General features: G+C 45.2%; 1 protein-coding gene across 1 annotated transcript in view; it reads right to left on the bottom strand.

Moving 5' to 3' along the window:
* The window catches only part of ETNPPL (ethanolamine-phosphate phospho-lyase), a 70,076-nt gene that overhangs the window by 16,665 nt on the left and 30,884 nt on the right, over positions 1–22,527 (bottom strand). The window contains exons 7-9 of the mRNA XM_068270542.1: positions 16,604–16,686; positions 6,541–6,766; positions 1,793–1,947 (exon numbers count right to left, since the gene is read on the bottom strand). Coding sequence (XP_068126643.1) covers positions 1,793–1,947; positions 6,541–6,766; positions 16,604–16,686 — 464 coding nt within the window. The remainder of the gene's footprint in view (positions 1–1,792; positions 1,948–6,540; positions 6,767–16,603; positions 16,687–22,527) is intronic.

Here is a 22,527-nt window from a genome sequence, read left to right as displayed (position 1 = left end):
GGCAAACTTCTAGGGGCGGCACCCGCCCGGGGGGGCTGGCCGCCGAGCCGGAGGGGTAGCGGGCAGGTCGGGGGTATTGAGCCTAGCGGTGGGGAGGGGGGTCGGACCCACCCCTCCCTCGCCTGGGTCCCCCGATCTGCGCTCCCCTCCAGATGTAATTAGGAAGCAGCCGCTTGCAGATCGTAAGAGGCAACGGGTGGGGAGGACTCACCTTTTCCGTGTTCCAGCGAGCGCTCCACTGACGTCACTTCCTGCATCACCACTGTATTGTAAGTGGACAGCGATGCAGGAAGTGACGTCAGTGGAGCGCACGATGGATCCAGGATAAGGTGAGTCCTCCCCGCCCGTGCCTCTTACGATCTGCAAGTGGCTGCTTCCTAATTACAGCTGGAGGGGAGCGCAGATCGGGGGACCCAGGCGAGGGAGGGGGGGGTCCGACCCCCCTCCCCACCTCTAGGCCCAATACCCCCTACCTGCCCGCTACCCCTCCGGCTCGGCGGAGGGGGGGGGGGGGGGGAGGTTGGCGGCAGCAATATTCTCCTAAATTTGCCTCAGGCGGCAAAAAGTCTAGGGCCGGCCCTGTGTGCAGACTACCATAATTATTGTGCAGCCTTTATATCATGTGTGGCAGCCTTTCCATGTGCTGCCTTTCTTCCATTTCATGTGCTCCCCTCTCTTTAAAGATCAATTCTCATGTGCCGCAGCTCATTCTTCCATGTGGGAACATTTCAAACATTTTTTCAAAAAGACCTTTTAGTTTTTGAGAAAATCGATTTTAAAATGCAAAGGAAAAATGTTTTTTAAAAGCAGAAAAATGACGGTTTAAAAAACACTTTTCCTTTGCACTTTTAAAATCAATTTACTCAAAAACTACAAGGTCTTTTAGAAAAATTCTTTATTTGACATGTTCTTACTATTCCCCTTAAAGGATACCTGAGATTGCTAAAAAGAAAAAAATTATACATACCTGGGGCTTCCTCCAGCCCCATTCAGACTCATCCATCCGTCAACGTCTTCCTAGTGTGGCCCAGTAATTCATCCCGTCAGGGAGAACTGCGTATATGCAACTTGGCCATACCCATGTGCCCTATCACGGTCCTGTTGACGGGAGCGTGACAGGGAGCGCGCATGGGCACACTGCGCCTGCGTTGACTGGCCCCAACTGGATGAATTACCGGACCAAAGATGTAGGCAGCCTGGGAGGAGGGCGAGGGACCAATGAGCCTGAAGAGGCTGGAGGAAGCCCCAGGTATGTATAATTTCTTTATTTTTAGTGATTTCAGGTACACTTTAACATACTTAGCAATTTTGGTGACAATAGCATGTATTAGGGCTTTGCTATTAACTGCGAAATTCAGCATACAATTACGCAAAATTAAGGTTCCCGGTTACTAACTAAATTAATGCAATTTTACATAGTTACAAATTCCGATGAGAAATTAGGTTTGTGTGAAATTTATGCTCCTCATTAGATGTAAGTACATATTTATGCCCCATCCTTTTCTTTTTGTAAATACCTGACCCACATACCTGGCTTCTAAACTCCTGTATGCCTAGCAGACATGAAATACCCATTGTGCTCTATAAAGAGGCAAGTAACGCATCAAGGCAAAGAAATGTAGACTGATGACTACAGCTATAATATAAATGGCAGAAAGTCTGCCCTTGCTCCTGTAATGGCAGCTGTTTTGTCTATAGTAATTAGGTAAGTGTACACTTGTACATCATCAAGGTGTGCTTGCAGACTGTAGAGAGACATAAATAAGTGATGGGCTTTCCGAGAGCGCGTCACCTGATATCTCCTATCAGCTGATGCTTTTCTTTCTGCTCTTCTAGTAGTTCTATTAGATAGTTTCCCACTCTGGTAGAATTTCCTCTCAGATCTTCCTTTTCAATAACATCTAGCACAGCCAAGCCAATTGCACAAGATACTGGGTTTCCTCCAAACTGTAGAAAAACAACATTAGTCATAACTAAATACATTGAGACTGATTTTGATAAAATATACTGCTTTATATAAAGTCTAACTCCAACCACCATTGTTTTATTTTTCAGTTTTGAACAGCATGGCAAATGAGTAAAACCTCTGAATTAAAATAACACTATAGTAAGAGGGCTATGGAGGCTGCCTTAAAGAGACTCCGTAACAAAAATTGCATCCTGTTTTTTATCATCCTACAAGTTCCAAAAGCTATTCTAATGTGTTCTGGCTTACTGCAGCACGTTCTACTATCACCATCTCTATAATAAATCAACTTATCTCTCTCTTGTCAGACTTGTCAGGCCTGTGTCTGGAAGGCTGCCAAGTTCTTCAGTGTTGTGGTTCTGCTATGAACTCCCCCCTCCAGGCCCCTCTCTGCACACTGCCTGTGTATTATTTAGATTAGAGCAGCGTCTCTCTTCTCTCTTATCTTTTACAAGCTGGATAAATCCTCCTCTGAGCTGGCTGGGCTTTCACATACTGAGGAATTACATACAGGCAGAGCTGTCTGCACTCTGCAGGAAGAAACAGCCTGACACTTCAGTGGATGATAGCTGCAGAGGGAAAGAAACAGACAAATGATCTCTTGAGATTCAAAAGGAAGGGTGTATACAGCCTGCTTGTGTATGAATGTATTTTCTATGTGTGAACATACTGTACATCAATCTACTTCCTGTTTTAGTGGCCATTTTGTTTGTTTATAAACAAACTTTTTAAAACTGTTTTTAACCACTTTTAATGCGGCGAGGAGCGGCGAAATTGTGACAGAGGGTAATAGGAGATGTCCCCTAACGCACTGGTATGCTTACTTTTGTGCGATTTTAACAATACAGATTCTCTTTAAAGAGGAACTGTAACCAAGGATTGAACTTCATCCCAATCAGTAGCTGATACTCCCTTTCCCATGAGAAATCTTTACCCTTTTACAAACAGATCATCATCACGTGGTCTGTATAGCTGATATTGTGGCAAACCCCCTCCCACAGTGTTTTGCCAGCACCAAGGTACTGACTTCACACTGTGGGAGCCTTGTTGCATTGTGGGAAATAACAGCTGTTTCCAACTGCCAAAAAACAGCTTCTCCTTCCACAGACATCACCTGCCAGCATTGATAAATACAGAATGTAAATTACGAAGAGGAAATATTTTACAATGGGCAAACACTGAGGGCCCGTTTCCACTTGTGCGGTGGGAATCACCGCAGTAAAAATTTGCATGCGGATGCGAATTTCGCATGCGGTTATATGCGAATTTTCATGCGAATTCGCATGGATGACGATATATGAGAATTTAACCATGGCAGTGCCTGTGTGCTTTTCCATTGATTCCATGCGAAGTCGCATGAAAATTTGCATGAAAATTCGCATAACAAAACTGCATGCGAATTCCCTATTAAATACATTGTATGCGAATCACATAGCGGTATGCGGTATGTGAATTCTGATGGCTCTGCCATGCAGATTTTTCATGCGGACAAAAACGCTCAGAAATCCTGAGAAGTGGAAACAGTCCCATCCACTTGTATTGGTTATGCAAATTTGCATGAATACAACGCATGCGAATTCACGTTAGTGGAAACGTACCCTGACTAAATCATTTATAAATAATTATTGTAAAAATGAAGCAACTTTTTTTTATTATGTTATTTTCATTGCAGTTCCTCTTTAAAGGACACCTGAAGAGAGAGGGATATGGAAGCTGCCATATTTATTTCCTTATAAACAATGCCAGTTGACTGGCAGTCCTGCTGATCATTCCGGCATCAGTAGTATCCGAATCACACACTTGAAACAAGCATGCAGCTAATCTAGTCAGATTTTTGGCAGCAACGTCTGATCTGCATGCTTGTTCAGAGTCTATGACTAAACGTATTAGAGGCAGAGGATCAGCAGGACTGCCAGGCAACTGGTATTGTTTAAAAATAAATAAATATGGCAGCTTCCATATACACCTAACTTCATGTTCCCTTTAACAATCTAATTTTTCAAAAGACTGACCATCTGATACGATCAGAAACAATCGTTTGGGCCCACCAAACAGAGGAGAAAATGATGTGCAACCTCATTAGACTAAGGCCTTGTTCCTATTGTGTTCCGCTTGTGTGGCTGTTCACGTTGGCCGTTTTTTGAAGCGTTTTTTTTTTTTTTATTTCTGTGCGTTGGACGTTTTTGATAAGCGATTTTCTAAGCACTTTTGCATAGTGATTGCATTTTTTCACTTCCTGACGTCAGTCAGGAACTGAACTCTTTGATCCGGAAAAGAATAAATACAATGTATTTATTCTTAAAAATGCTCACGCAATCGATGCACAAAGCAATTTTGTGAGCGTTTTGCAGTTTTCTATATCTCCCATTGAGGCGGAATCGCCTCAAAAATGGCCCATGCACGAACCGCTCAGCTGTGAACTTTCTCATAGAGAATCATTGCACAAGCGCTTTCAGGGCGATTTTGAAAATGACCAGCTCTTAAAAAAATGTCAAAACGCCCCTAATGTGAACTATCCCTCAAAGAATAGTTCTTTAAAGGGCCACTCCAGTGAAAAAGTAAGCAGTTAAAATAATATGAGCAGATTGTATAGGTAAATCCTCATACTACATGGAGGTGGTAAAATTAGTCAGTGATTGGCTGATGAGATCATGCAATGGTAATTTTGAGCAACAGGAACTGATATATAGATCCATTGTTTTCTGATAAACTTGTCCTACTAACATTATACTGGGTTGGGGGCCAACAGAGATAAAAATGTGAAATTGTCCATACACATGAAAGCAAAGCATAAGGAGAAGAAAACTGAGAATGAAATGCAATAGCTAATAATTAGAGAATTAGTTTAATTAACATATCTTAGAGTACTTCATCAGGCATCAGGCTGCATAATTTCCTACAGAGCATGTGTGTTCAGCAGGTTTGGACAGCAGAGCCCCGTACTTGTCTTCAGGGACCAGTAATCCATGAGATCATAGATTCCAAGCTAGCTGAGAAATGTACAGTATGTGCTCAGCGTAGCTCATCTCTGGAAACCATCATGTGAAGCTGATGAAATCACAGGCAAGGAGCAAGCCCTGCAGCACTCAACATTTTTTATGTTTCTAGCATAATTTTAAAGTGAATCCCAGCCAGGGCACTATCTGCAAGGAGTTTGTATGTTCTCGCTGTGTCTGTGTGGGCTTCCTCAAGGCACTCTTTTTTTCCACCCACATCCCAAAAAAATACAGATAAGTTAGTTGGCTTCCCCCTCAATTTCCCTAAACTGATAGGGATTAGATTGTAAGCTCCTTTGATGGACAGTTAGTGACATGACTATGTACTCTGTAAAGCACTGTGAAAGATGTCAGCGCTATATAAATACTTAATAATAAGCCGGTACTGTATATCCATGGCCATAACGTTTTATACTAATGGAATGAAGGTATTACATGAGCAGCTTCATGTACTGTATTTTTCAGAATATACAAAGCACCTTTTCTTCCCCAAAACTGGGGGGTGGGGGCGCTTTACATACCGAATGTACGGTAAAATGTTGTGCAGGGAAGCACCTACCGCATTCCTGTGCCATGTTCATCTCCCACCTCGCTCTGGTCCTGCTTTGCCACATGTTCCTCTTCTCCTCCGGCATCTTCGGATATAGCTGTACACTGCAGCGACCTGCCGCTACACAGCTCTGGGTCCTCCATTCTGCATGGCCTCTGTACTTCTGTATTGGTCCTGTTACTGAAACCCGAGTAGCGCACGTGCACCACACATTATGCCTGACCCCGGCACACTTACGCTGCTGGTATTACAGTAGCTGAATCAATATGAAAGTATGGAGGCCATGCAGAACAGAGGACCTGGAGCTGTATAGTGGCAAGTGGTTGCAGTGTACAGCAATTTCAGAAGAGGAACGCGTGGTGAAGCAGGCCTGCAGTGACGGGGAGAGGAGCAAGGTGCCGGATGGGTAAGAGCTGTGTTAGAGTGTTAAGAAGTGTTAGTGTAGTGCAGTGTAGCTTAGTTGGGAGAGCAGCAGGTAGTTAGTGTAGTGTAGTTTGTAGTCTATTGTAGTGTGCAGTGTAGTGTAGTGTAGTGCTGTGTAACTGGCACGGGCAAATGGTAGTGTAGTGTAGCTGGTCAGTGTAGTTTAGTTAGAATAGCTTATAGACAGTTTTTTTTCGGGGGGGGTCCATAAGATGCTCCTGCACCGTAAACACATCTAGGTTTAGTATTTTTATTTTTTTCCCCTGATTTTTTTACCTCTATATCTAATTGAGTCTTACAGTCTGGAGCGTTTTATATTCCAAAAAATATGGTATTTTAAAATTGTCTGTAAACATGCAGAAAATATATGAAAGACATGGACAGGGAAACCGGATGTCAATATTTCCTGTGCCTGAGATTTTCAGAAACATCTGTTGCTGAGTTTCTCTGAAAACAGGAGGAAGTTGGACTGTCTGTAGACACTATATAGAGGATGTTGCAAAAAATAAAACAACATTTTGAAAATTTCGGAACAACAAACTGATTTTGATTGGCAAAATAGGTGAACTTTTTTTAGGTTTACGTGTTGCTCTACAGGTCCTTACTGTGTTAAAATATTCCAGTCCAGTAGCTCCGAATGCTTCTGCAACTTCTCTAGTTGTCACCACACAAGACATAGGATGTCCATTGGCGATCGGTTTTCCCATGGTGACAATGTCTGGCACAAAATCTTCACCTTGTAGTTGGAAACTCCAGAAATGTTTCCCTACCCGACCAAATCCAACCTGAACTTCATCAGCTATGAAGACTCCACCTGCCTTATGTACATACCTGAAAACAAAAGAATATACCAACAATCTAACACAAAGGATAGTACACTTAAGAACAATACAACAAAAATCTTACACAACAAAGATGGGGAGTAATTGATATACATATACAGTACAAGTGACAACAAACTCTATTTGTAAAGCTACATTCATAATTATAAACTTCCTATAAATAGGACGAAGTTTTATTTTGAAAACCGCTGTGATGTGCATTGATATGTGATGATAATTGATATGGGGTGGTCCTTATGCAATTCACTTTTTATCCTAAGGCATATTTTTAGAATAAAATAAAAATATAACACTCAATTGCCATATAGCGCGCCTCTCATCTTTGTATCCATATCGTGATGTATACAGTGTTATGGTAAGTGATAGGCTACTTTTACATATGTGCATCGCGATTGTCCAGCGGCAGGAGAGCCCACAGCAGGACGATCCCAGTGCACCATGTCCTCTTGCATACTACCCTGTGGCAGAGTGTGCCTTTAGTAGAGTTGGGCCGAACGGTTCGCCTGCGAACGGTTCCATGCGAACTTCAGTGGTTCGCGTTCGCGTCCCGCAGGCGAACCTTTGCGGAAGTTCGGTTCGCCCCATAATGCACATGGAGGGTCAACTTTGACCCTCTACATCACAGTCAGCAGGCCCAGTGTAGCCAATTAGGCTACACTAGCCCCTGGAGCCCCACCCCCCTTATATAAGGCAGGCAGCGGCGGCCATTACGGTCACTCGTGTGCTGCCTGCGTTAGTGAGAGTAGGGCGAGCTGCTGCAGACTGTCTCTCAGGGAAAGATTAGTTAGGCTTAACTTGTTCCTGTCTGGCTGCATACCTGTTCTGTGAACCCACCACTGCATACCTGTGCTGTGAACCCACCACTGCATACCTGTGCTGTGAACCCACCACTGCATACCTGTGCTGTGAACCCACCACTGCATACCTGTGCTGTGAACCCACCACTGCATACCTGTTCAGTGAACCTGCCACTGCATACCTGTTCTGTTCAGTGGACCAGCCACTGTATACCTGTTCATTGAACCCACCACTGCATACCTGTGCTGTGAACCCACCACTGCATACCTGTTCTGTGAACCCACCACTGCATACCTGTTCAGTGAACCCGCCACTGCATACCTGTTCTGTTCAGTGGACCCGCCACTGTATACCTGTTCAGTGAACCCGCCACTGCATACCTGTTCTGTTCAGTGGACCCGCCACTGTATACCTGTTCAGTGAACCCGCCACTGCATACCTGTGCTGTGAACCCACCACTGCATACCTGTTCTGTGAACCCACCACTGCATACCTGTTCAGTGAACCCGCCACTGCATACCTGTTCTGTTCAGTGGACCCGCCACTGTATACCTGTTCAGTGAACCCGCCACTGCATACCTGTTCTGTTCAGTGGACCCGCCACTGTATACCTGTTCAGTGAACCCGCCACTGCATACCTGTTGTGTTCAGTGAACCTGCCACTGCATACCTGTTCTGTGAACCCGCCACTGTATACCTTTTCTGTTTAGTGAACCCGCCACTGTATACCTGTTCTGTTTAGTGAACCCGCCACTGCATACCTGTTCTGTTCAGTGGACCCACCACTGTATACCTGTTCAGTGAACCCGCCACTGCATACCTGTTCTGTTCAGTGGACCCGCCACTGTATACCTGTTCAGTGAACCCGCCACTGCATACCTGTTCTGTGAACCCGCCACTGTATACCTGTTCTGTTTAGTGAACCCGCCACTGCATACCTGTTCTGTTCAGTGGACCCGCCACTGTATACCTGTTCAGTGAACCCGCCACTGTATACCTGTTCTGTTTAGTGAACCCGCCACTGCATACCTGTTCTGTTCAGTGGACCCGCCACTGTATACCTGTTCAGTGAACCCGCCACTGCATACCTGTTGTGTTCAGTGAACCTGCCACTGCATACCTGTTCTGTGAACCCGCCACTGTATACCTGTTCTGTTTAGTGAACCCGCCACTGTATACCTGTTCTGTTTAGTGAACCCGCCACTGTATACCTGTTCTGTTTAGTGAACCCGCCACTGCATACCTGTTCTGTTCAGTGGACCCGCCACTGTATACCTGTTCAGTGAACCCGCCACTGCATACCTGTTGTGTTCAGTGAACCTGCCACTGCATACCTGTTCTGTGAACCCGCCACTGTATACCTGTTCTGTTTAGTGAACCCGCCACTGTATACCTTTTCTGTTTAGTGAACCCGCCACTGCATACCTGTTCTGTTCAGTGGACCCGCCACTGTATACCTGTTCAGTGAACCCGCCACTGCATACCTGTTCTGTGAACCCGCCACTGTATACCTGTTCTGTTTAGTGAACCCACCACTGTATACCTGTTTTGTTTAGTGAACCCGCCACTGTATACCTGTTCTGTTTAGTGAACCCGCCACTGCATACCTGTTCTGTTCAGTGGACCCGCCACTGTATACCTGTTCAGTGAACCCGCCACTGCATACCTGTTGTGTTCAGTGAACCTGCCACTGCATACCTGTTCTGTGAACCCGCCACTGTATACCTGTTCTGTTTAGTGAACCCGCCACTGTATACCTTTTCTGTTTAGTGAACCCGCCACTGCATACCTGTTCTGTTCAGTGGACCCGCCACTGTATACCTGTTCAGTGAACCCGCCACTGCATACCTGTTGTGTTCAGTGAACCTGCCACTGCATACCTGTTCTGTGAACCCGCCACTGTATACCTGTTCTGTTTAGTGAACCCACCGCATCAGTGCGCATACCTGTGCAGTTAAGTGAACCCACCTACCTACGTGAGTGCACGCAGTGTGATATACCACTCCGTGCATACCCGATATGGACAAAACAGGTAGAGGAAGAGGTAGTGCCAGAGCCAGAGGAAGGCCACCCGGCAGGTCTGCGCGAGGTCGTGTAAATGTAATTTCGTGTGGACCTGGCCCACAGTACAGTGCTCGGAAGAAGGCACGTCCCATCACCTCCCAAGATTGTCAGGACGTGGTTGAGTATTTAGCGACACAGAACACCTCATCTTGCTCAGCCACCAGCGCTACTACTAGCACCACTTCCGCTGCATTTGACACTTCGCAAGAATTATTTAGTGTTGAAATCACTGATGCACAGCCATTGTTGTTACAGCCAGATGAATTTTCACCAGCTAATATGTCTGAGTTACGCGGCAACACTATGGATGTAACGTGTCAGGAGGATGAAGGACCTACTGATGGTGCAAGTTTGGATTTGTCTGAGGCAAGCGAAGCTGGGCAGGATGACTACGATGATGACGGTAATAGGGATCCTCTGTATGTTCCCAATAGAGGAGATGAAGAGGGGGACAGTTCAGAGGGGGAGTCAGAGAGTAGTAGGAGGAGAGAAGTTGCTGAAAGAAGCTGGGGCAGCTCTTCGTCAGAAACAGCTGGTGGCAGAGTCCGGCACCATGTATCGCCACCTATGTACAGCCAGCCAACTTGCCCTTCAGCATCAGCTGCTGAGGTCCCCATAGTGCCCACATCCCAGGGTGGCTCAGCGGTGTGGAAATTTTTTAATGTGTGTGCCTCAGATCGGACCAAAGCCATCTGTTCGCTCTGCCAACAAAAATTGAGCCGTGGAAAGGCCAACACTCACGTAGGGACAAGTGCCTTACGAAGGCACCTGGAGAAAAGGCACAAACAGCAATGGGATGGCCACCTGAGCAAAAGCAGCAGCAGCACACAAAAGCAAAGCCACCCTCCTTCTCCTCTTCCTCCTCCATCAGGTGCATTATCTGCTTCTGCCGCTTTCTCCCTTCCACCTTCACAGGCACCCTCCTCCACTCCGCCTCTGCCCTTGAGCGCTTCCTACTCCTCTGCCCACAGCAGCAGTCAGGTGTCCGTGAAGGAAATGTTTGAGCGGAAGAAGCCAATTTCGGCCAGTCACCCCCTTGCCCGGCGTCTGACAGCTGGCGTGGCGGAACTGTTAGCTCGGCAGCTGTTACCATACCGGCTGGTGGACTCTGAGGCCTTCCGTAAATTTGTGGCCATCGGAACACCGCAGTGGAAGATGCCAGGCCGCACTTATTTTTCGAGAAAGGCCATACCCCAACTGCACCGTGAAGTTGAGAGGCAAGTGGTGTCATTTCTTGCAAAGAGCGTTGGGTCAAGGGTACACCTGACCACGGATGCCTGGTCTGCCAAGCACGGGCAGGGCCGCTACATTACCTACACAGCCCATTGGGTGAACCTGGTGGTGAACGATGGCAAGCAGGGCGCAGCGGACCAAATTGTGACACCTCCACGGCTTGCAGGCAGGCCTCCTGCCACCTCCTCTCCTCCTGCTACATGCTCTTCGCTGTCCTCCTCCTCCTCCTTGGCTGAGTGGCAGTTCTCCTCTCCAGCTACACAGCCCCAGCTCCGCAGGGCCTATGCTGCATGCCAGGTACGACGCTGTCACGCCATCTTAGACATGTCTTGTCTCAAAGCGGAGAGTCACACTGGAGCAGCTCTCCTGGCTGCTCTTAAGAAACAGGTGGATGAGTGGCTGACCCCGCACCACCTGGAGATAGGCAACGTGGTGTGCGACAACGGCAGCAATCTGCTTGCCGCTTTGCATATGGGGAAGCTGACACACATACCCTGCATGGCACATGTCATGAATCTAGTGGTTCAAAGATTTGTGGCAAAGTACCCTGGCTTAGCGAATGTCCTGAAGCAGGCCAGGAAGTTCTGTGGGCATTTGAGGCGGTCTTACACAGCCATGGCACGCTTTGCGGAAATTCAGCGCAAAAACAACATGCCGGTGAGACGCCTCATTTGCGATAGCCCGACTCGCTGGAACTCGACCCTGCTCATGTTCTCCCGCCTGCTAGAACAGAAGAAAGCCGTGACCCACTACCTCTACAACTACAGTAGAATGAAACAGTCTGGGAAGATGGGGATGTTCTGGCCCGACAACTGGACACTGATGGAAAATGCATGCAGGCTCATGCGGTCGTTTGAGGAGGTGACCAACCTGGTGAGCCGCAGTGAGGGCACCATCAGCGACTTAATTCCCTACGCTTACTTCTTGGAGCGTGCTGTGCGTAGAGTGGCGGATGAAGCTGTGAATGAGCGTGACCAGGAACCGTTACGGCAGGAACAGGCATGGGACCAATTTTCATCAGACCCAGCTGTTTCCTCAACACCTGCGGCAGCACAGAGGGGGGAGGAGGAGGAGGAAGAAGAGAAGTCGTGTGCAGAAGACGAGTCAGACTCAGAGGATGATGAGCAAGGTGTTTCTTTGGGGGAGGAGGAGGAGGAGGAGGAGGAGGGGACAGCGGCAGGAGAACAACCTCAGCAGGCATCGCAAGGGGCTTGTGCTGCTCAACCTTCCCGTGGTATTGTTCGCGGCTGGGGGGAGGAGGTTGACTTACCTGACGTCACTGAGGAAGAGCAAGAGGAGATGGAGGGTACTGGATCCGACTTTGTGCAGATGTCGTCTTTTATGCTGTCCTGCCTGTTGAGGGACCCCCGTATAAAAAACCTCAAGGGGAATGAGCTGTACTGGGTGGCCACACTACTAGACCCTCGGTACAGGCACAAAGTGGCGGACCTGTTACCAACTCACCGGAAGGTGGAAAGGATGCAGCACATGCAGAACCAGCTGTCAACTATGCTTTACAATGCCTTTAAGGGTGATGTGACGGCACAACGCCAGCAAGGTACCACTGCCACTAATCCTCCTCCCGTGTCCACGCAGTCAAAGACAGGACGCTCCAGCGATCTCATGGTGATGTCGGACATGCGGACGTTCTTTAGTCCAACGCCTCGCCGTAGCCCTTCCGGATCCACCCTCCACCAACGCCTGGAACGGCAGGTAGCCGACTACCTGGCCTTAAGTGTGGATGTAGACACTGCTGTGAACAGCGATGAGGAACCCTTGAACTACTGGGTGCGCAGGCTTGACCTGTGGCCAGAACTGTCCCAATTTGCCATCCAACTTCTCTCCTGCCCTGCCGCAAGCGTCCTGTCAGAAAGGACCTTCAGCGCAGCTGGAGGCATTGTCACAGAGAAGAGAAGTCGCCTAAGTCACAAAAGTGTTAAGTACCTCACCTTTATCAAAATGAATGAGGCATGGATCCCGGAGGGCTGCTGCCCGCCCCAAGACTAAGTCAGTCCCCGCACACACAGCATCTCTGCCTGCACGCCGTGTGACTGGCTGCCTGGCCTGCCCCAAGAAGACTAAGTCGCTCCCAGTCCCTCCACACAGCATGTCTGCCTGCAGGCCGCTTGACTACCTTCTCCGCCACCACCAACAGGGTCCGGGACTCCAGGCGGATTGCTGAATTTTTAGGCCACTGCTAGCAGCGGCCGCTGTAATAATTTTTCTGGTGCGTGTACATGACTGCCTAATTTTTCTGGCTGCACTGCGGGCAGCTGCAACAACAAAAGAAAAGGCATGTACATGCGCCCATTCCCCTTCGTGATCATTACCTTGCCGTGGTGAAGGGGCTTGCGTATCAGAATGAAGCAATGACCGGCGCCTAGATGAGTGTCTCGGGGGGCACACCCACGATAATAAGGTCGTTGCCTCATTGTGGTCAGACCAAATTTGATCAGCTGGACAGTCACTGTTCTGTCATTCAGCTACATCAGCCAGGCGACCATATGGGCTGTAAAGCCACCAAAACCTGCACTCTCGCCATGGTGCGCACCAGTCCAGCACGGCCGTCACTACACAAACAGCTGTTTGCGCTGCGTTACACGGTGAGTTTGGTGTGTCAGTGTGAAGCAGTACCTTAATTACACTACCTGATTGATGTATACACATGCAAGATGTTTGAAAGCACTTTAGGCCTGTCATTTAGCATTCAATGTGATTTCTGCCCTTAAAACGCTGCTTTGCGTCAAATCCAGATTTTTCCCGGGGACTTTTGGCATGTATCCCACTCCGCCATGCCCCCCTCCAGGTGTTAGACCCCTTGAAACATCTTTTCCATCACTTTTGTGGCCAGCATAATTATTTTTTTTTTCAAAGTTTGCATCCCCATTGAAGTCTATTGCGGTTCGCGAACTTTAACGCGAACCGAACCTTCCGCGGAAGTTCGCGAACCAGGTTCGCGAACCTAAAATCGGAGGTTCGGCCCAACTCTAGCCTTTAGGACTCCTCACCAGCCTGTGAAAATACTTGCATCCTTCAGTACTTCCGAAGACTGGCACATCTATACTGTGCATGTGCGAGCCTGGACTCATGTGTACTCAGAACAGATCTGCTTGTCTTCAGAAGACATATTCAGCCAAGCTGGTCAAAGAATGTCACTGGGGCCCGGTGCTGGAATGACAGGACAGAGAGAGGACCAAAAAGGCTCTATGGGATCCAGAGAAATTCCTTCTCCAGAGGTAAGTAAATAACTATATTCTCTCTGCTTATGGATTACTTTAACTAGGTAACTAGGTTTGTTCCCAGCTGGAGAACTTCACTTCTGCAAACTTGACCTGGAATATTAAAAATATGCCGATTATCAGATAGCAAAGGTTTATAACCCTCACCTGAGTCACATTGCTGGAGTAAGTTTATATTTCAGCAATTTCAGTCAAAATAGATGAGAACTTTCTATTAATAAATCTTGGCTGTAATTTATAAATAGTGTACTGGTTAAGGGTGCTGCCTTTGATATGGCTGCCTTCGAATCCTGGCTAAGGTCATTACTAGGGATGCTCATTCGGATTTTGCTGAATAGAAATTTCCAAATAGAAAATGGAAATTGGATTTCTGCAGAAATACTACATTACTGCAATTTGGTAATTTTAGCCCAATCACAGAACTCGAAATCAATGGACCAATCAGAGAATGCAGAAACAACTCAGAAGTATTTGGCCAATCAGAGAATGCAAAAAATAACAAAAAAAAAGCTACTCGGAAATCTGAACTCGGAAACCGTTCGGAAATCCGTGGAATCGGTAATCGGCATTGGCGGAAATCGGAATTTCTGCTGAATCGGAAATCAACATTTCCAACCATCCCTAGTCAGTACCTATTCAGTAAAGGGTTCAAGGCAAGACTTCCTAACACTGCAAGGTGGCTCCTTGAGTGGAGGCAGCTCTTGGAGTCCAACAGAAAAGTGCTATAAAAATTTTAGGATTATAACGGTTAATTTCATGGGCACATGCATGTGACGGGCCGGCAAACACAAAATGCCACCTAACCCCTCGGAAACACTCGATGCGGTCTGATAAGGCAAGATTTGTGAACTTTTGCCACCTAATAGCAACCATCGTTTAAAAAATCCAGCATAGATTGGCAGGGTCACAAATGTCCTTCTGCTGTGTAGCCCTCCCATAAATCAGACCCGGTGTTTACAGAGCCGTGAGATATAAACAGATTTTTGCATTTCAGATTACTATAGTTAGCTCAGTGTAAAACAAAACCTAATTAAATGCTGTGTCAGTGCACTTTGCACATTGCTCTTGAACTACAGTACTAGCCTGTCTGTCTAGTATTAATCTGCTCACCGTGTTTTAAAGGACCATACCCAGGAAGTGGGCCCCTAGGAATTTTAACAGAAAAGCTTCCCTGGTATACAATGAGGGTCTCCCCTTGGCTCATACATCAGCAGAATGGAATAACAGGAAACCAGTGATTATCTTCGTGTCACTGTATGGAATACGCCTCCTCTCACACGCAAGCTGTAGTTAGTTACAAAACGCTACTCAGAACTGCTTTTAAACATTTATGTTTCTTCAGTAACCATACATAATAAAAAAAAAACATTAAAAAAAATTAACTATACTAGTTTGGTTCAATGTTTTATGAAAAACCTTCATAAACCAACATTAAATTGTATTATATTTTCATTACATTAAATAACTGTATTAACGGACAACTGAGAGGGATATGGAGGCTGCCATATTTATTTCCTTTTACACAATACCAGTTGCCTGGCATCCTGCTGATCTTTCATGTATCAGTATTCTGAATCACACCTGAAACAAGCATGTGACAAATGCACCCAAACTAAAGTCAAACATGATAGCATGCTTCTTCAGGGTCTATGACTAAAAGTAGAGGCAGAGGATCAGCAGGACAGCCAGGCAATGTGCATGATTTAAAGGGAAACAAATAAGTCAGCCTCCATATCTCCTCTCAGGTCAGTTGTCCTTTAAAACGTATTAGTAGTATTTAATATGAGGTGAGGCTATACTAATGAGCTGCCCAGGCCAGTGGCGTAGCTAAGGAGCTGTGGGCCCCGATGCAAGTCTTACAATGGGGCCCCTCAAGCACTCTATACATAACAATTGATACGGCGCACCAAAACCTGCCAATGGTAACTACAGTGTCAGAGGTGCAAGAATGGGATGGGGAACAGCTTGTTGATGATTACCACTATTCAAAGTATCTATAGAAGTGATTATTATGAGCACAGGACCAATAGAGAGCTAATACTGTAGTTGAGGGAGGGCCCTTCGGGGCCCCTCTGGCCCAAGGGCCCCGATGCGGTCGCTACCGCTGCACCCCCTATTGCTACGCCCCTGGCCCAGGCTTCTTTGATAGACAGGATCTGATCCTTCATTTTGATTTTATTCCTGTCCATCATTTCTTTCTTGTCTCCACTGACACCAAGGTTCATATGTACAGTGAGTCATGGAGTCAGCAAAAGGAAATGAAACAAAATCTATCCAGCTGTGAACAGACAGCAGTACAAACCTGAAAGAGATTCTAATCACTTACTACACCATTCAAAACCCATTTCTATTTCTCGTGGAGTTCAGCATTAAACACAGTACTTTTTGGATCACTTATGAAAACATTGATTTTTTTTATGCTAGATTTGTAGCTTCAATGTAAACAACATACAGCAGATATATAGCTTTAAATATGATCATAATCTACATACTCTGCCACTTTCTGGAAGTAGCCAGGTGGTGGGATAATCTGACCTCCACAGCTCTGCATGGATTCAGCAATGAAGGCAGCAATCTATATAAGAGAAGAGGACATCAGGGCAATAATCTACCTTCCACACTCTGTAAATGAGGTTGAATCTGAAGTTCACAAAGTCAGTTCTGAATCCAAACAACACCTTCAAACAACCAAAGTCAGTAAAGAAAATCATTACAAAAAATATATGAGTTGCTTGTGTACGACATAGAACAAAAACTGCAACTTACCACCAAGTGCTGGGAAGTTGAGGACCTGTTGTGTGGGTGGATGCCGAAAATCTGCACTGCTTTCACTTGTCTGGGTTGTGGGCTGCCTAAACTCACCTGGAGATGGATTGGGCAGGGGGGGGGGGAGGAGAGATGGATCGGGGAACCCACAGTAACGCGACCCGACGAACAAGCGTTCCCATCTTCCTAACTGCACAAACATGTGATATCACACTAAGGCACACGATGGGAGAACGAGAGTTAAATAGACTCTGTAACAAAATTTTCAGTCTTATTTCTTCTATCCTATAAGTTCCTATACATGTTCTAATATGGTCTGTCTTACTGCAGCCTTTCCTAGTTGCACAGTGGCTGTATTATCTCTGTTATATAACTTAATCTTCTTTCCTTTGTCAGCTTTGTTGTACTCAGGCAGGAATGTGCTGCTCTGCTTGTGATAGGCAGAAGTTATACACATCCTCTCCACACCCCCTCCAGGCTCTGTATGAGTCACAGACTGAGCTTCTCTCAGCCTATCACATGCTGGTTAGCAGCATGTTTTTTGTTTGTAAACACTGCCTAAAACTGGCAATTACAAGCCAGGATAGAAGCAGGGAGTGGCAGAAACAGCACAGAGGGGCCCAGGAGAATATAATGAATAGAATGGTATGCTTTTTATTGTAAGAATTTTAGAGTGCAGATTTTCTTTAAAACCATTGCGGTATTTTGCGTGGGACTTGTCAGGGATCTTAAAGATGTAATCCACCGTGACAGTCATAATCACTGCAAAACGTCATTCTTGTAATCGTGCACACATACTCACGTCACCGAAATAATCGCTTGTCGCGCAAAAAAATCTTCAGTCACAGGAAAAATTGTTTTGTGGGTACGTAGCTTAACTGTAGTGGTCCAGCACTTTGGACCTTCTTTTTTTAAAACCCTAGCTGCTACTAAATTTAAAAAGTATGTAAAGCAACCCCAGATAACAGTAACAGAAGAAGTGATAAAAACTACATAATCAGTTTGTCTGCAATGAAAACAGACTAGTCAATATTTAGAATTGTATCTCAAATCACGCTTTCACCAGTGATTTGTGCTAAAATTCTAAATATTGTTTTTCCCTTTATCAATAGCCATGCCAGGTTAGAGTAGAGATTATGTCCATTTCTGCTAAGTTTACATTAATAAGTGAACACTTTGCAGATACAGAAAAGAAAATATTAGGGTTATTTAGCAAAATAAAATTGATTCATATTATTACAGCACAAATAAAACTAGAAAGATAAAAGGTAAATGTTAAAGTCATGGTGAGTACAATGTAGACTGCCTGTAATAATAGGATGATTTATAAGGAGGCTGATGGCTCTGCCAGACATCACTTACTAGAAACACAAAGTTTATATGAGTAACATGTCAATGAATATACACTATGTTCCAGGAGGGGGGTTCCAGGAAAGGTGAAATTATTACTCTTTAGCACAGGCTGCTCAGCAACTGGGCAAGGTCATCAAAACCTATAGTATGCAACAAAGGAAAGAAAGGGAGAAAGAAAACTGACCATTAGTAAGAAGGCTGGTAAGGGCTCCAAATGAGATTTATAACAGAGGTATCATTATATCACATGGTGTCTCTTAAAGGCATAAACAAATGCAGCAATAGAACATCAACAGCATAATCCACAGCCCAGTGTTCTCGCACTGTGCCTCATAATCACTCTTTTGTTTGTAAACTGAATGCAAGTCTTTATTGTCACATAACAAAAGCTGTTTATAAGTCATCAAGAATACATCACACATCAAAACAGCAATCCTAGCTTTTTCCAGATGAAGTCATGCCCCCATCCACCACTATAGAACTAATATGCATAGCTATATCTGTTTATTTTCTCTGTGTACGGTATATTACCACTGCCACCATGTAGTTTGCAAATACTGTATTGTACCTCTTTACAACACCAAGGGCTAGTTAACACTGGTTAACACTTTTAAGGAGCGACTCTTGGCACATTGCTGATCATTGGCGATCAGCAAAATGCCGTAACAATGTACCTCTATGCAGGGTCGGACTGGGACACTGGGGGCCCACCAAAGAAATTTTAACCTGGGTCCCACACATCCCATGATTGCGGTAAAAAAAGTTTGTGACAATGCACCGGAAGGTGGGTGTGGTCATGATGTATTATGGACAGGGCCAAATGTACTTGATCTTAGCAGCATTATGATTCAGAGACACTGCTGCCCAGAAAAACTTTGCATAGAGTCCCCTCCTTCAATATAAAGTAATGTTCTACTTTGCAGAGGTTGTGACTGCAGAGGTTGCAGAGGTTGCAACCGCATCGGGGCCCTTGGGCCAAAAGGGTCCGAAGGGCCCTCCCTCAATTACAGTATTACCTCGCTATTGGTCCTGTGCTCATTATAATCACTTCTATAGATACTTTGAACAGTGGTAATAATTAACAAGCTATTTCCCATCCCCTTCTTGCACCTCAGACGCTGTAGTTGCCATTGGCAGGTTTTGGTGTGTCGTATCAATTGTTATGTATAGAGTGCTTGGGGGGCCCCATTGTAAAATTTTCATCGAGGCCTACAGCTCCTTAGCTACGCCACTGCTCTCAGCATGAGTGATTACAGCACTGAGAAGAGAATTTTTGTGCTGCAGGCAGCAATTGGAGCTCTGTCAGACAAGGAGGGGGGGGGGGGCCCACCAGAGACCTGGAGGCGGGGCCCACCGAGGGAAGAAACTGTACTACTGTGGCCCAGTCCGACCCTGCCTCTATGGGCCCATTCTCACTGCAGCTTTCATGATTTGTATAAATCCCATACATGCTGTGTACAGCATTTTGGTCAGGATTGCAAAATCGTAAAATGGAATAGGTGAAAAGCCGCTAAAAATGTGTGCTGCACAATTGGAATTTGCTAGGCGATTTCATTTTGTGATCCAAGTTCAGTCATTTTATATAGACTGGTGCTTCCTACATTTTTGCCATATTGGTTTTCAGATGTATACTGGTATATATTCCAGGAGTGACTAATCAAATCTGCAGCTTGTCAACTTATACCCTGCTAATGACTCTTGTCCAAGTCATGTCACACAAAAACGATCTCGTATCTCTCCTCAGTGTTAAACAGACACTGAAGCGAAAAAAATATATGATATAATGAATTGGTTGTGTACTATGAATAATTACTAGAATATTAGCAGCAAAGAAAATATTCTCATATTTTTATTTTCAGGTATATAGTGTGTTTTCTAACATTGCATCATTCTCTAATATGTGCAGATTACACAGCACTCTGCATTCAAAATGAGTCTTTCAGAGCAGTCTGTGAACTAATGACCTCTCCTCTGGCAGATAAAAAGAAAACTGTTCACTTACAGTTGAGATAATAAAAGTCAGATAACAGCCCTCTCCATGACTTTGAAAGTCGTAGAGATGAATGGCTTTTTTGCATAGAGATAACAACTGGAGTTTCTTAACTCTTCCTGTACTGGAAACAATTACACTGATGTAGCTGATCTTAATGTTTTATTTCTTAGCTGTGCTACACATACAAATCATAATATCATAAATTTTTTTCGCTTCAGTGTCTCTTTAACCTCTTCCTAATGTCTAGCCTTAACCCTTAGTAGTAGTGAATAGTATTCTTGCCTCGGTCAGGACTATCTGCATGGAGTTTGCAGGTTCTTCCTGTGTTTATATGGATTTCCTTCCAGGCAAAGAAGGATTAAATTGAAATGGGGCCCAAGACAAGGTAGTAGTTTTGGCTCTCCATTATAGTCTTTCCGATAAGCTGAGGTAGGAGACGGATAAAAAAAAAGGCGGCCTCCACTAAGCTCCAGGCACCTACCTTTTTCTCTCTCAGATTCCAAAAAACATACTGAAAAGTTATTTGGTTCTTCCTAAAATTGGGCTTAGACTATCTATGGTACAGATGTCAGACTTTGACTACGGTAGGGATTAGATTGTGAGCTTCTCTGTGGGATAGTCAAGAGATATGACTATGGATTCTGTAAAGTGCTGGAGAAGATGACAGCGCTATATAAATACATGATAACTTTTGGCCCCTAACCAATAAAACTAACTTTCCCTTACCCTATTGTCCAACACTGACCCTTTTAAAGAACACCTAAAGCTCGATACACACACTTCACCAATGCCGCCCATCAAGATCAAGCTTGATCCTTCAGGTGCCTTCAGTGTATAGAGGCATCCTGACAGCTAAATTCTATTTCTAGGGTGGAGGGGCAGTGGCGGACAATGGAGCAATTTCCTGTGAGCAGGATGAGGAGAGGAACAATGGGATCATGCTTCATTGTCACTAAGGATTTAGTGTGCTGGATCATCATGTGATGTCAGGGGACACCTGTATATGGTCCTGAATGCCTGCCTTGGCCAAGCATCATCTAGCATGTGTACATAGCTAAACTGTAGCCAATACGCACTTGCCATCTTCATTCCTGGTGGCACTGGCAAATCCAACTAATGGGGGTGGATGCTTAACAGTTGGCGTTTTGGCTATATAATAGCTGAAGACTAGTACACATACTATTCACCTATAGCTAAAAAGTCATGTGCAGAGTGGACAGTGACATTGATTGTATTAAGTGTGTCGATGACATGACCAACCACCCCATGGCAGTCTGCTCCTCAGGCCACACTCACCAGATCTCAGACTAGAAACAATTCAGATGGTGACGTACTGACAGCAATGCACAAATTATTAGCAATAACCTATCTATTTTTTAATTACCTTCACATGGGATTTGCATTTGCTACATTACTGGTTGTAATGTTGATCTTCTGCATATAACAAGTAGGCAGATTATTTTAATAACAATGTAGAAAAACAATTTGATCTGTGATCTGTACAAGCAGCTGTATATGTGGAAAGTTTAAATGTTAAAAAAAAATAAAATTGGAAAGAGAAGAGCACAGAGGCAGCATTATGCAAACATTCAAAGGAACAGATGATCAGTTCATTTTGTTCTGTAAATCCAAAGCACTTGGCAGTGCTAGTGCTTCTACTTAGAAGAATAAATCAGATCACAGGATATCCTTGTGGGGTTTTCTTAAACAGGTAGGATATTTTCCTGTGTTCAGTTTGCATAGAAACATTCATGCTTTTCTGTTCAGAATTTTAGGAATCTTATGTAAAGTACATATATTACTAGACTGCAATAAATATTACACTACATTGCCATTAATAAGTGCAGTTCTAAGGCTATCATCTGCAGGCTCTGTCCAGCTAGTCTTAATTGACTGGTAGCCTGGTCTGTTTGGCAGCAGAGAAACATTTACAAGGCCTTCCAATTTTTTAAATCCGGGAAAATCATGCAGATAAGAAAAGGATGGATGTGGCAGGGAGGGAAAACTCTGTATCAGTATAGCCATTACCCACTATGAACCATCCAGTTCACACTCTTCTCCTCCTTCTTCGCTGTCCTTGCCCAATAACCACACATTCTGGCCGGTACTAGACTAATTGCCTCCTGAATCAATACATTGTGAGGAGCCCCCCCCCCCCCTTGCTCCGATGTGAGTGTGCAATGCTGGACCAGAGAGGAGAAACACATCAGGCTGTGCATTGCAGGCACTGGCACTACGCTTATCTCTGCTTCCTCCAAGACAACATCTCCTCCCTGCCGGCCCGCAGCATCCTGGCTCTGATCC

Source organism: Hyperolius riggenbachi, chromosome 1 (assembly GCF_040937935.1).
Source record: "Hyperolius riggenbachi isolate aHypRig1 chromosome 1, aHypRig1.pri, whole genome shotgun sequence".
Classification (NCBI taxonomy): Eukaryota; Metazoa; Chordata; class Amphibia; order Anura; family Hyperoliidae; genus Hyperolius; species Hyperolius riggenbachi.
The sequence above is the reverse complement of the archived record's forward strand: the minus strand, read 5'-3'. Positions and strand labels throughout refer to the sequence as shown.